The following is a 14,918-nucleotide window of genomic DNA, read 5'->3' as shown; positions in this document are numbered from 1 at the left end:
CTCCCCCCCGTTTCCCTCCCCTCCCCTCCCCCGCCCGGCAATGCCGGGTACTTCTGCTAGTAATTATATAAAATTATATTATATAATTATATAATCTATTAAATTATAATATTCTTATAATCTTAATAATAAATATTCTTAAATATTCAAAGATTGATACATTAAGCTAGATATTTATACGAACACCAACGTTCTCCACCTTGCAATACCCCACGACCTTCAAACGTCACGACAGCTCCATGTGTGCTGCCGCCTGTGAGTAACACTGCAAAAAATGGATTTGTTGACACAGGGTGAGAGGCCACAAAGTAAATAGCTCCATAATTTGAGGTTTTTGCATGTTATACCTAAGAAATATATTCGGTATTATAACATTTACTATCTGATATACTAGAAATGTTGTACAGACTTTGTTTAAATTTCCTTTCAATTTCATTTTTCAAATTTCAATTTCAATTTTTTTTCTAAAAATTTCAATTTTTTTAAATTTCAAAAATTCTAAAAATGCAAATTTTTTCATTTTTTAAAATTTATTTCAATTTCACATTTCAATTTCAAGGCCTTTTCCTTCTTCAATCATCGCTGTAGTAGTGTAGTATTAACAGTGGGCAATTACCATATTGGCGTTGTGTCCGACTGTGGTGGCGCGGTGCCAGGCAGCGTAATAAAAGCATCATGTTTTTTTTACATTTGTACATGAGGAAATTTTCAATAAAATAATGATATATATAAGTTTTTATGTGGATATTTCAATCTTCCCCATATGCACCAGATACATGGATAAAATAATTACGAGTTAGTTGATAATGAACAATAATATGAATACGAGTACAAAGAGTGAAATTTATTTCAATAAAAATGGGGGGGTCACGGGGCGAGGCATCAATGGGTGCGCCGTCGTTCGGATGGACATTAAGCTGGGCATCCCATCTGCCAGCTTCAGTGGGTGGAAGTTAAAGATCCCACAGTGTCGTTTGCGAAGATCAGGCGAGCTTTCACTGTCAGAATGAACAAATTACAAATTTCTGCCAAAACCTACAGGGGGCATTGCATTGGTGGCACGAGCATACTCCGATCAAATGATGCTACCCACAGCTGGGTGTTGCATATTCAAGAAGTCTTGTGGGAGCCAAAGTGATGATCTCCGGGATCGGCACATTGGTCCCCTACGAGATTAACGAGCGCTTTTCATTCACTTTGGCCGAACATATTTCAAAACTTGCTATCTCTCTTTTTCGGTTCTCTGTCTTTTCCCTTTTTATTTTGTTTTATTGAAGAAATAGATTTTTTTTTACATCAATCTTATCGAGTTTGTTTTGGTGAGATTTATTTGTTCGGAATAAGAGGAAATACCACTAAGAAATATAGTCATAGTACAGTAATAGAAAGGAATACTACTACTAATAAGAGGAAATACTCCACTATCAAAGGAATGAGGGAATCTATGTATAAGAACATAAATGACTTGTTTTCAGAGTTTTTATTTTTTTAATTCGCACCTTTCTCTTGCAGGTGAAGTCTATTTTATGGCTTCAGGCCTACCCAGCACAATTTCTCCAACGTCGTCCATCTACCGTATAGTAGATCCATCCAGGTCTGTCTACAATTCATTTGTTTCCTCAATCCTTTTGCCAAAGGGCACAAAGAACTGCTCAGATTTTTTTCTTCATCAGATCGAAGAATATACCAATTATATCGAAGGAAAGTCATCATTGACCTTTCCTGAATGGCCTTCAGCTAGGCACCAAACACGACTTACTTAATTCTAAATTTGATTTTCCAAAAAAATTCATCATCCCCAACTTTTTTGATTACACTTTTTGATTACATGTTAATGATGTGAGGAAAAGCTACCTTTGAATGTGGTAGTGCCTATTTGTGTGAGGTAAATTAAACTTAAGAGCATTTTACCACAAACTTCCCATCAATGTAACTATTTTATAGTCCATTGTACCAAGAAATAGATAATAATATTGCATCCTTTAACTACAGGGCCTCAGCTCCAGGAAAATGTAAATTCATCCCAAAACCTGTCACAATAAAGAGCAAGCTGGTGCCATTTGTGCAGAAGCAAGGTATGAACTATGCCACGTTGCACAGTTTGACACGACACAGTCACACACGTTCACTTTTTTTTTTTTTTTGCATACAAGATCGAGGCTCGTGAAAGAGATAACATTAATCAAACAAAAAAAACAAAAACAAACGGACAGATAAAACATATAAAAAGGGGAGCGGGAGACAAGATGGGGAGAGAGAAGGGGAAGCACACCTGTACAACATTTGAGAGCAGGGACATCGGGAGATCTGTGGGAGGGAGAGGGCTTGGGGAGAGGTGGGAGAACTATAAAACACATGGACACTGCAAGGACTTCCAGAAAAGAAGTTGGTATTTCACAAAAGTGTATCTGGGGTGAATTATCGGGGGTAGAAAAAAATCAAGGTTTTGGATGGGGGAAGATAAGAGATGGTGGTGAATAGCTGTTTTAAAGACCTGGAGGGAGGAGTGGGATTGAAGGGAGTGGGGGAGTTTGTTCCAGAGGCGGGAGAAAAGAGAAATGAAGGAGTGAAGGTGAGCAGAGAGTCTTGATTTTGGCAATTTCACCATAAGAGGGTTGCTGGCAGATCTTGTGCGACCTGTAGGAATATCTGGGGGACAAAGCACAGACAGAGCTGGGGGAGCAAGGCCGGAGAGGAGTCGGTAGAAGACAGAAAGACCACCTACCTGCCTGCGGTGAGTGAGTGAAAGGCCCTCGGAGTTAGCTTCATCGCGGGAGATTCCAATGATTCGGATTGATGGGAACCAGGGTTCTAGGGTCACCCCTCACAATCCCGAGCATGCGCGAGTCCGCCATTATTCGACAGTCCGAGGGAGTAACAGCCAGTTTGGTGCATCCTTCCAGCAGTCTGTATTAACAGACATCTTGGACATGACAATATGCTTTTTTTTGTGTAGTCCACACCTTTGAGTGGCCTTTGGCTTTTTGTGTGGTGTACACAATTCCATAAAAAAGCCCAGCACTCAGCAGTGAATTGAGAAAAGGAAACAAATAAGGCAACTGCAGCAGAAATATATCAGGTATCATAATAAATCATTTTATGCCTGTTTATGTGGATACCTTGCCTGCCTTAACGTGGAATAAGCCTGCATGTGCAATGGGCTCATTTATTCCCTGGACCTGGACACCTGGATACCCTCGAGCGTGCAGGCTAGCCTTGTTGCCATGTTTACGTTGCCTCTTGTCCTGTAATGAGAGGGATGGAAGGCAGCTCGATTAACCAGAGACACTGGGTTAACAAGATACAACCTAACTGACGTGATAAAGCTGATGTCATCACGTCACGCGAGACACTTGGTGGTGCTGTTGTCCAATGAAAATGTACAGTGGCAATTATGGTCAAGTAGACGTGATGATGTTTGTGACGGATTCGTCACTTCCGTCTTTGTGGTTTTCATCTACTTGAAGCATTTTTAGTTCCAGGTACTACAACTGTTCCGGTTTCGGTGTGAAATGGAGGTAACTGTCTTCAAAGGTAAAAATAGTGTTTCAGAAGAAAAACGAAATGGGTGAAGAAGAAACCGAAAGAAGAGGAAGAAGAGGAAGAAGAGGCGGGCGATAGGATCGAGAGATATCGGAGAAGAAAGGCCGATCTGCTTCGTGGTGGCGAGCAGACCTTGTGTACATTGGTCGTGAGCGAATGTTCGTTTCCCCGGGAAAGGGATTCCCGTGACAGAGTCGTTATTGCTGTTGCAAATAAACCTGCGTGATGGGTTTTGGTTCCGAGAGTGAATCATCATTGGAGAGCAACCGGACGCCTCCATTATCGGCTGGTCCGCCATTTCACCTCACACCAGCCCTTCCCCGGTTCCACGTGTGTGTCATGGGTTTTCCCGGAGCGACCTCAGCCTGGGAACCGCTGATTGTTCATGTCAGCTTCATTGTCGGGTGAACAGAAGGTGTGAGTTTCCATTCACCTTTTTGGTGAACCATTACCGGATCGACTTCGGCCCGACCTCTCACCAAGCGGCTCTTCTGCAGCTTTGACTGTCGACCGATCTGGGTTCAGGTCTCAGTACGACCTTTTCGTGTGATCGCCCAAGCGGGGATCGACTTTGGCCTGGTGTCATGACACCGTGACTTTGGGGAACGTTACAGTTCGCTCACGTTGGAGTACTGTGAGTTATTGATAAAGGAAATATTGGTGGTACCATCATATGAATTGTATGGTTTATGATGTGCAAGTGAGAGTTTCCTTGTACTTGAGTTAAGTGTTATTATTGTGTGAGTTTGAATACAATAATTGGTTTTGTATCAATTGCTTGGTGTGGTTCTACCATTGGTCATTGGGACACACACATAATAGCACATCTTTCTGCCGTGACTCCTTTCGAGGCTCGGAGGTACACCGGGTTGGGGAGGAGCACGTAACACGTTTTTAAAAATTTGTAGCGAGAAGGCATTAGTGAGGCACCGGCTGAATACCGGAAAGTGAGAAGGCATTAGTAAGATAACGGTTCAATACCGGAAAGTGAGAAGGCATTAGTGAGGCACCGGCTGAATACCGGAAAGCGAAAAGGCATCAGTAAGTGAACAGTTCAATACCGGAAAGTGAGAAGGCATTAGTGAGGCACCAGCTGAATACCGGAAAGTGAGAAGGCATTAGTAAGTTGTTGGATAAATACCGGAAAGCCAGAAGGCATTATTAAGTTGACGGTTCAATACCGGAAAGTAAGAAGGCATTAGTAAGTTGACAGTCCAATACCGGAAAGAGAGAAGGCATTAGTAAGTCGTTGGCTCAATACCGGAAAGCCAGAAGGCATTAGTAAGTTGTTGGCTCAATACCGGAAAGCGAGAAGGCATTAGTAAGTCGTTGGCTCAATACCTGAAAGACAGAAGGCATTAGTAAGTTGTTGGCTCAATACCGGAAAGAGAGAAGGCATTAGTAAGTTGTTGGCTCAATACCGGAAAGCGAGAAGGCATTAGTAAGTTGTTGGCTCAATACCTTTAAGCGAGAAGGCATTAGTAAGTTGTTAGCTCAATACCGGAAAGCCAGAATGCATTAGTAAGTTGACGGTTCAATACCGAAAAGTGACGAGGCATTAGTAAGTTGACGGTCCAATACCGGAAAGAGAGAAGGCATTAGTAAGTCGTTGGCTCAATACCGGAAAGCCAGAAGGCATTAGTAAGTTGTTGGCTCATTAACGGAAAGCGAGAAGGCATTAGTAAGTTGTTGGCTCAATACAGGAAAGTGAGAAGGCATTAGTAAGTTGTTGGCTCAAAACCGGAAAGTGAGAAGGCATTAGTAAGTTGTTGGCTCAATACCGGAAAGTGAGAAGGCATTAGTAAGTTGTTGCCCCAATACCGGAAAGCCAGAAGGCATTAGTAAGTTGTTGGCTCAATACCGGAAAGCGAGAAGGCATTAGTAAGTTGTTGGCTCAATACCGGAATGTGAGAAGGCATTAGTAAGTTGTTGGCTCAATACCGGAAAGTGAGAAGGCATTAATAAGTTGTTGGCTCAATACCGGAAAGTGAGAAGGCATTAGTAATTTGCTGGCTCAATACCAGAAAGCCAGAAGGCATTAGTAAGTTGTTGGCTCAATAGCGGAAAGTGAGAAGACATTAGTAAGTTTTGTTGGCTCAATACCAGAAAGTGAGAAGGCATTAGTAAGCTTATGGTTCAATACCGGAAAGTGAGAAGGCATTAGTGAGGCACCGGCTGAATACCGGAAAGTGAGAAGGCATTAGTAAGTTAATGGTTCAATACTGGAAAGCGAGAAGGCATTAGTGAGTCGCCGGCTGAATACCGGAAAGTGAGAAGGCATGAGTAAGTTGACGGTTCAATACCGGAAAGCGAGAAGGCATTAATAAGTTGTTGGCTCAATACCGGAAAGTGAGAAGGCATTAGTAAGTTGTTGACTCAATATCGGAAAGCGAGAAGGCATTATTAAGTTGACGGTTCAATACCGGAAAGTGAGAAGGCATTCGTAAGTTGTTGGCTCAATACCGGAAAGCCAGAAGGCATTAGTAAGTTGTTGGCTCAATACCGGAAAGCGAGAAGGCATTAGTAAGTCGTTGGCTCAATACCGGAAAGCCAGAAGGCATTAGTAAGTTGTTGGCTCAATACCGAAAAGAGAGAAGGCATTAGTAAGTTGTTGGCTCAATGCCGGAAAGCGAGAAGGCATTAGTAAGTTATTGGTTCAATACCGGAAAGCCAGAAGGCATTAGTAAGTTGTTGGCTCAATACCGGAAAGCCAGAAGGCATTAGTAAGTTGTTGGCTCAATACCAGAAAGCGAGAAGGCATTAGTAAGTTGTTGGCTCAATACCGGAAAGTGAGAAGGCATTAGTAAGTTGCTGGATCAATACCGGAAATCCAGAAGGCATTAGTAAGTTGTTGGATCAATACCGGAAAGCCAGAAGGCATTAGTAAGTTGTTGGATCAATACCGGAAAGCCAGAAGGCATTAGTAAGTTGTTGGATCAATACCGGAAATCTAGAAGGCATTAGTAAGTTGTTGGATCAATACCGGAAATCCAGAAGGCATTAGTAAGTTGTTGGATCAATACCGGAAAGCCAGAAGGCATTAGTAAGTTGTTGGATCAATACCGGAAAGCCAGAAGGCATTCGTAAGTTGTTGGCTCAATACCGGAAAGCCAGAAGGCATTAGTAAGTCGTTGGCTCAATACCGGAAAGCCAGAAGGCATTAGTAAGTTGTTGGCTTAATACCGAAAAGAGAGAAGGCATTAGTAAGTTGTTGGCTCAATACCGGAAAGCGAGAAGGCATTAGTAAGTTGTTGGCTCAATGCCGGAAAGCGAGAAGGCATTAGTAAGTTATTGGTTCAATACCGGAAAGCCAGAAGGCATTAGTAAGTTGTTGGCTCAATACCGGAAAGCAAGAAGGCATTAGTAAGTTGTTGGCTCAATACCGGAAAGTGAGAAGGCATTAGTAAGTTGTTGGCTCAATACCGGAAAGCGAGAAGGCATTAGTAAGTTGTTGGCTCAATACCGGAAAGCGAGAAGGCATTAGTAAGTTGTTGGCTCAATACCGGAAAGCGAGAAGGCATTAGTAAGTTGTTGGCTCAATACCGGAAAGCCAGAAGGCATTAGTAAGTTGTTGGCTCAATACCGGAAAGCCAGAAGGCATTAGTAAGTTGTTGGCTCAATACCGGAAAGCGAGAAGGCATTAGTAAGTTGTTGGCTCAATACCGGAAAGCGAGAAGGCATTAGTAAGTTGTTGGCTCAATACCGGAAAGCGAGAAGGAATTAGTAAGTTGTTGGCTCAATATCGGAAAGCGAGAAGGCATTAGTAAGTTGTTGGCTCAATACCGGAAAGCGAGAAGGCATTAGTAAGTTGTTGGCTCAATACCGGAAAGCGAGAAGGCATTAGTAAGTTGTTGGCTCAATACCGGAAAGCGAGAAGGCATTAGTAAGTTGTTGGCTCAATACCGGAAAGCCAGAAGGCATTAGTAAGTTGTTGGCTCAATACCGGAAAGCCAGAAGGCATTAGTAAGTTGTTGGCTCAATACCGGAAAGCGAGAAGGCATTAGTAAGTTGTTGGCTCAATACCGGAAAGCGAGAAGGCATTAGTAAGTTGTTGGCTCAATACCGGAAAGCGAGAAGGCATTAGTAAGTTGTTGGCTCAATATCGGAAAGCGAGAAGGCATTAGTAAGTTGTTGGCTCAATACCGGAAAGCGAGAAGGCATTAGTAAGTTGTTGGCTCAATACCGGAAAGCGAGAAGGCATTAGTAAGTTGTTGGCTCAATACCGGAAAGCGAGAAGGCATTAGTAAGTTGTTGGCTCAATACCGGAAAGCCAGAAGGCATTAGTAAGTTGTTGCCTCAATACCGGAAAGCCAGAAGGCATTAGTAAGTTGCTGGCTCAATACCGGAAAGCCAGAAGGCATTAGTAAGTTGTTGGCTCAATACCGGAAATCCAGAAGGCATTAGTAAGTTGTTGGATCAATACCGGAAATCCAGAAGGCATTAGTAAGTTGTTGGATCAATACCGGAAATCCAGAAGGCATTAGTAAGTTGCTGGCTCAATACCGGAAAGTGAGAAGGCATTAAAAGTTGACGGTTCAATACCGGAAGAAGCTTTTAAACAGAAAACCGGATTACCTAGACGAAATTGAAAGTCCAATAGAAACGGAGTGAGTCTGTCACAAATTATATCAGGAATGATTTTGTGAAGCTCTATTGATGTTCTGAGAATTGTTTTTTGCTGGTTTTCCATTATACTTATTATATAGGACTCTATAAAGTTTGTTTGGGACTACAAGCGGATTGTAAATATAAATAAAGATTTGTGTCAATTGTTCATGATAGAAGATTCTGAGCCCAAGTTTGAAAACAGATGGTTCCACCATTTTGCTTGCAGGTGTGAGTGATTGGAGAATGTGCAACTCTGTGACGTCACGCGTGAAAATACACTTATACCTCTAACCCCTTGGTCGGGTTGTGCAGTGTCAGCCCAAATACATCTTCACGGATGTCATTTGTTCAATGTATGGATTGTGGGTAGTCCTATAGGTCCAGGGTAGGATATAATATGGGATAAATTTGTAAGGGGTGCCTGCCTTTTATTTCCTTGTTACATTAGGCCCAGTTTGGTATAACAGTATGAAACGTGTTTTTGTGTGTGTGTGCGCAGAGTTGGTGTTGGATACCAAAACCAAAGCAGGCCGTGAAAAGACAAAAAACAAGTCCGTATTGAAGAAGAAGAAGTCTCGTGATGAAGCAAAGCGAACTCATGACAATGAGAGCAAATTGTCAACTCAGAGTCCACCTTTCGCCACCACAAATACCAACATTTCTAATAAATCCCACATCAAGATTACCCCAGCATCTCTGCCTTCAAATGCGAGTACAAAATATCATGAGAAGTCCAAGAAGCATGTCCGGACGGATGAACAGGAGACGACGGTGATAAACGAAGCATGTGGGCTTTCTGCAGTGAGGCCGCCCTTCCTCTACCTGTTCCTATTCCTCTCCATCATGTAGGTGAAATTTCATGGTACATTTATGGGCAGATTGTAACTAGCCCTGTAAATAGGCGAAGTCGTTTTAATGTTATAATGCTATTAAGTATCATGTTTTGTTATTAAATTGCCTCCCAGTGTATAATAATAGTTTTAATTGTGGTTGTACAGACAAGGTGTGATTTCGAAGGCCACGTTCCATTGACATTTGGTCCTCCCATAAAGTTCATTCTTATTTAATGGACTTTACATCATCATTACTTTTAATAAAATATCAAAATCCACATGGTTCATGTTTTTCATAATCCACAATAATAATTACAATAATAATCCACAGTACAATAATAATCGGGATCAGGTGGACAATTCAGAGTGTGATTAAATCACTAAGGGATGTTTAACCCTTTTTTTTTTTTCAATTTGATTTATTTATATTTTCAACGTGAGATTTATACAAGATATTTTCTTTGTCGTTGTTACAAAATTATAACTTTTGTTTCCTCGGTGTCGTCTTTGTGAAATTATATTCCAGCGAGAATAACTAGCTCGTGGTAAATATAACAAATAACAAAACAATATATACTGTATCAGGGTGAACCCCAAAAAGTTGAACATAGAAAAATTTCGACTCCGGTCATAATCAATATAGAATGCATACAATATAGCATGAAACATAATATACATATGCAATATATACATAGCATACACACACACACACACACACACATATATATATATATATATATATTATATATATACATATATATATATATATATATATATATATATATATATATATATATATATATATATATATATATATATATATATATATATATATATTGTTATGGATTCGTCACTTCCGTTGTTGTGGTTCTCATCCACTGTAAACACTTTTGGTTCCATGTACTATTATTGTTATCGTTTAAGTGAAACAGAGATTACTGTTTTCAAAAGGTAAAAATAGTTAGTGTTTTAAAAAGAAACCGGAAACCGGATCGGAAACTGGACGAAGAAGAGGAAGAAGAAGGAGAGGAAAAAGAGGCAGAGCGAGTGAGGTCGGAGAAGGTGCCGAGCTGTTTGGAGGTCTGGAGCAAACGCTGGCGAATGGAGGTCACTAGCAAACTTTCGGGTTTCCTGGGAAAGGGAATTCCTGCGACAGAGTTGTTATCGCTGTGACAGAGAAACCTGCGTGACAGGTTTTGCGGTTGATTCCGAAGAGAATCATTAGAGTGCCGTTACGTCTCGATAACGGACTGTTGGCCATTTTACCTCGCGCCTGATTTTTGCATCGCTCCAGGTTTTTCCCCTCGCTTCAACCATTTCAACGCATCCAGCCGTTAACCTGGTGTGTGTGTGTAACGTGGATTTTGAATGGGAAATTGCGGTTCGCCGATTGGGAGCCGTTGAACGTCCATACCCAAAGGTGTGATTTCCCAGCCGCCTCTTGAGGACACTTTTGCCTATCTTTGGCAGTGTGAATGTCAACCGAGCGGGATTCTGGTCTCGATACAACATCGTTCTGACGATCACTAGAGCGTGGATCGACTTTGGTTTGAAGCTGAGACAGAGACATTGGGAATGTTATTTTCGCTCACTTGGAGCACAGTGAGTTATATTGTACGAAACTGATGGCACCATCATAGGAATGATATATTGGTTGTACAATTGATTACTATTGTTATTGTACTGTTATTATTGTGTGACCTTAATACAATACTTGTTTGTTGGTAACAATTGGTGTGGTTTCACCATTGATCTTTGACACAAAGAATAACACATCTTTCTGCCGTGATGCCTCTCGAGGCTTAGAGGTACACCGTGACCGGGGTTTGGGGAGGAGCACGTAACAGAAATTGGGGCCTCGTCCGGGATAGAATTCCCTAACATTCCCAAAATCCCCAAATTTTTCAAAAAATTGGATTTTTTTTGTGTGAAGGTTAACAGGTGCTAACTGATAGTCACCATGGTGTTTGACGCAGAAAAGTTTGCGGCGTCCCCTAATGAAGCACAGTTCCAGGCGTTAAAAAGATCGGAACTCATGATATTGGCCAAATATTTTAACTTGGATGTCCGAGTTAGTATGAAGAAAGCAGAGATTCAGACATTGGTGGTGGAGTCTCTAGTGGGACAAGGAACATGGGAAGAGGTAGCCTTGGATTGGTTACCCGAGGACAAAAGGAAATGTAGAGCTCCGGAAAATGGAGATGCAACTGCAGAGCCAGGAAAGGTTAAAAGTGTTGGAATGGAAAGCCGAGGAAAGAAGAGCAAAGGAAAGAGCAGAACAGGAACGAGAACTCGAGGAAAGAAGAGCTGAGGAAAGGAGAGCTGAAAAGGAACTCGAGGAAAGAAGAGCAGAGGAAAGAGCAGAGGAAAGGAGAGCTGAAAAGGAACTCGAGGAGAGCAGAGAAGAGCACGGGAAAGGAGAGCTGAAGAAGAAAGAAGAGCAGAGGAAAGAGCAGAGGAAAGGAGCCGAAAGGGAGTTAAAGGAACGGGACATGGAGTATCAGAAGGAACTTAAACTCAAGGAGCTGGAATTACTGGGAGAACGGAGAGAAGTATTATCCATGCCGGCTAGTTCGACAACTAGTGAGAACTCTTGGGATGTTGGTAGGCATGTGAGGCTGGTTCCACCCTTCAATGAAAAGGACGTAGCCAAGTTCTTTTTACATTTTGAGAAAGTGGCTCAAATGCTAAAATGGCCTGTGGGGTCCTGGACTATGTTAGTGCAAAGTGTTCTGGTGGGTAAAGCTCAAGATATCTATTCGGCTTTACCGATTGACCAATGTGCAGATTATGAGATAGTGAAGAAAGCCATTCTCAAAGCCTATGAATTGGTCCCTGAAGCTTACCGGCAAAAATTCAGGAATTCCAGGAAGAGGGAGAGTGAGACCCATGTGGAGTTTGCCAGAATGAAGGAAACCATGTTTGATCGGTGGTGTGATTCGAAGGGGGTTGGGAAAGACTTCAACCTGTTACGACAATTGATTTTGGTGGTGGAATTCAAACAGTGTGTCCACGTGGACATTAAAGTACATCTGGATGAAAAGAAAGTACCAGAGTTGTATGAGGCAGCAACCGTTGCAGATGACTATGCCTTGACACACAGGATGGGGTTCCACAAACCTAATTTCCCGCCTAGAGTTAGCCAGGGGAGTTATGGTAAATCAGGTTCGGAGAACAGATTTTCATGGAGGCGGCCTAGAGAGGACTATGGCGACAAATCTGATACCGCGACTTTTAGTGGTCAGAAGACTACAGTTCCAAGACAGACTTATCTTCCGGAGGGCCCGAGGCAGACCACGAGTTTTTCCTCCGGGCCTACTTGCACTTTTTGCAAGAAACCTGGGCATTTGATGTCCCAATGTTATGCCCTGAAAAGGAAAATTCAGGAGCGGAGTCAGACTAGTACAACTCCGAATGCATTGGCCAATGCGAGAAATCGTCCTTGGAGGACAGTGCATTGTGAAGGTTCCCATGCCAAAGTTACGGCACCACAGAACGACCTTGTCCAAGAGGGTTACAAACCTTTTATTTCCGAGGGGTTTGTGTCACTGGAAGGAGACTTAATGAAACAGAGACCTGTTAGGGTATTGAGGGACACAGGAGCACATCAATCTTTGATGCTTGAGGGCATTTTGCCATTGTCAGAGAAGACGGCAACTGGTGTAAGTGTTCTTTTACAGGGGGTTGGTGGCTATGTTAAAGCTCCTCTTCACGTCATCCATTTAGAGTCTGAGTTGTTGTCAGGACCGGTCACTGTGGGGTTACAAGCCACTCTTCCTGTAGAGGGAATATCTTTTATTATCGGGAATGATTTGGCCGGTGGTCGAGTTTCTGGTAATCCGATGTTGGTTGAAAAGCCCAGTATGGAAAATAACACCGCAGAGTTAGAGCAGGAGATTCCGGGTATCTTTCCATCCTGTGCAGAGACTCGTGCTATGGGTAGGAAGCACTCTGAAGAGAAGGAGAAGGAAGGCGATGTGGAGTTGGGTTCCTTAGGGGTATTGGAGGAAAATTCTGAAAGAGGTAATAGGAAAGGGAGTGACATCAAGGAACTTAAGGAAAAGGTGGCATCTGGAACAAAAGAGGAAATGGAGTGTCCGTCGTTGACATCTGGGAACGAGGTTGAACAAAAGGTGCTGGTCCGAAAGAGACTTGTTGAAGAACAACACGGAGATTCGTAGATCCGGAGTTTGATTGATAAAGCCATCACAGAGGAAGAGGCTATGAAGATACCTGTTGGTTACTTCATGAAAGGGGAAATACTCATGAGAAAATGGAGACCACCGGAGGTGCCAGCAAACGATGAGTGGAACGTTCATTACCTAATTGTGGTGCCACCGCCGTACCGGAAGGAGATATTGAGTTTGGCGCATGAGACACCTTTGGCCAGGCACCTTGGAGTGAACAAGACATGTGACAGAATATTGGTACATTTTTTCTGGCCAGGATTGCGACGTGATGTGGCGGAGTTCTGTAAATCTTGCCATTCTTGCCAGCTGGTGGGAAAACCTAATCAGAAAGTCCCATCCGCACCTTTTAAACCAATTCCAGCTTCTGAAGAGCCATTCAGCCGTGTCATTATTGACTGTGTAGGCCCTTTACCTAAAACTACGGCTGGACATCAATATTTGCTGACCATCATGTGCGCTTCCACAAGGTTCCCAGAGGCAGTGCCTCTTAGAAAAATTACTGCGGCAGTTATTGTTATATTGTGAAGGCCTTGATTAAATTTTTCACTTTGGTTGGCCTACCTAAGGTCATCCAGTCCCGACAGGGTTCCAATTTCAAGTCAACACTTTTTCAGCAAGTGGTACACCTGTTGGGAGTGGAGCAAGTAAGATCAAGTACTTACCATCCCGAGAGCCAAGGGGCCTTGGAAAGGTTTCGCCAGACATTGAAGAATATGATCAGAATGTACTGTTTTGAATGTGACAAGGATTGGGATGAAGGAATACCCTTATTGTTGTTTGCTACGAGGGAATCTGTTCAGGAGTCATTGGGATTCAGTCCTTTTGAACTTGTGTTTGGACACGCAGTTCGAGGACCATTGAAATTGGTGAAAGAACAGTGGCTACAGGAGGAGTCACAGTCAACAGTGGTAGAGTATGTGTCAACGGTTAGGCACAGATTGGCAAAGGCTTGTGAAGTTGCGAGAAGAAACTTGAAAGTGACACAGGATAAAATGAAAGGGAGACATGAGAAGAAATCTCAGATAAGAAAGTTCAGTCCTGAGGACCGAGTGTTAGTGTTGCTTCCTGTTCCAGGTCAGCCACTCCAGGCGAGGTATTTTGGTCCCTATGCAATCGAAAGGAGGGTTAATGAAACAGATTACGTGGTGACAACTCCCGACCGACGGAAAAAGCGGCAGCTGTGTCATGTCAACCGACTGAAGAAATATTATGAGAGGAAGCCTGTGGAAGAAATGGTTCCGGTCTCACCTGTCGTGCCTGTAGTCGGGGTGCAAGAGAATCCAGAGGTTGAGGCCGGTGTGAAGTTTGATAACTTGGATGACCAGGCTTGTCCCAGATTGACGAACACGGAAGTGTTGAGTCATTTAGATGAGAAATTAGGTCATTTGACGAGGGAACAGCAAGGACAACTATCCAGCCTAATTTTTGAGTTTGCACATTTGTTCACAGATGTACCTAGTCATACTGACCTGGTATATCATGATATTGAGGTGGGGGAAGCCACTCCTGTGAAGCAACACCCCTATCGGATGAACCCTGTGAAGATGGAGTATCTTCAGAAGGAAGTTCAGCATATGTTGGAGAATGACATCATCGAACCAAGCAGCAGTGAATGGAGCTCACCATGTGTGTTGGTTCCAAAACCCGATGGCAGTTTTCGCTGTTGTACGGATTTAAAACGGGTTAATGCAGTGACCAAGACCGACTCATATCCCATCCCGAGGATTGATGACTGTATTGATAG

At 42.8% G+C, this 14,918-nt stretch overlaps 1 protein-coding gene across 1 annotated transcript in view; it reads left to right on the top strand.

The window, feature by feature from the left end:
* The window catches only part of HHIPL2 (HHIP like 2), a 59,298-nt gene extending 50,036 nt beyond the window's left edge, over window positions 1-9,262 (top strand). Inside the window, exons 7-9 of the mRNA XM_068129585.2 lie at window positions 1,513-1,594; window positions 1,993-2,075; window positions 8,651-9,262. Coding sequence (XP_067985686.2) covers window positions 1,513-1,594; window positions 1,993-2,075; window positions 8,651-9,000 — 515 coding nt within the window. The 3' untranslated portion in view covers window positions 9,001-9,262. The remainder of the gene's footprint in view (window positions 1-1,512; window positions 1,595-1,992; window positions 2,076-8,650) is intronic.
* The last annotated feature ends 5,656 nt before the right edge of the window (window positions 9,263-14,918 follow it).

This window comes from Myxine glutinosa, chromosome 9, assembly GCF_964187855.1.
Source record: "Myxine glutinosa chromosome 9, kmMyxGlut1.1, whole genome shotgun sequence".
NCBI lineage: Eukaryota > Metazoa > Chordata > Myxini > Myxiniformes > Myxinidae > Myxine > Myxine glutinosa.
The sequence above is the reverse complement of the archived record's forward strand: the minus strand, read 5'-3'. Positions and strand labels throughout refer to the sequence as shown.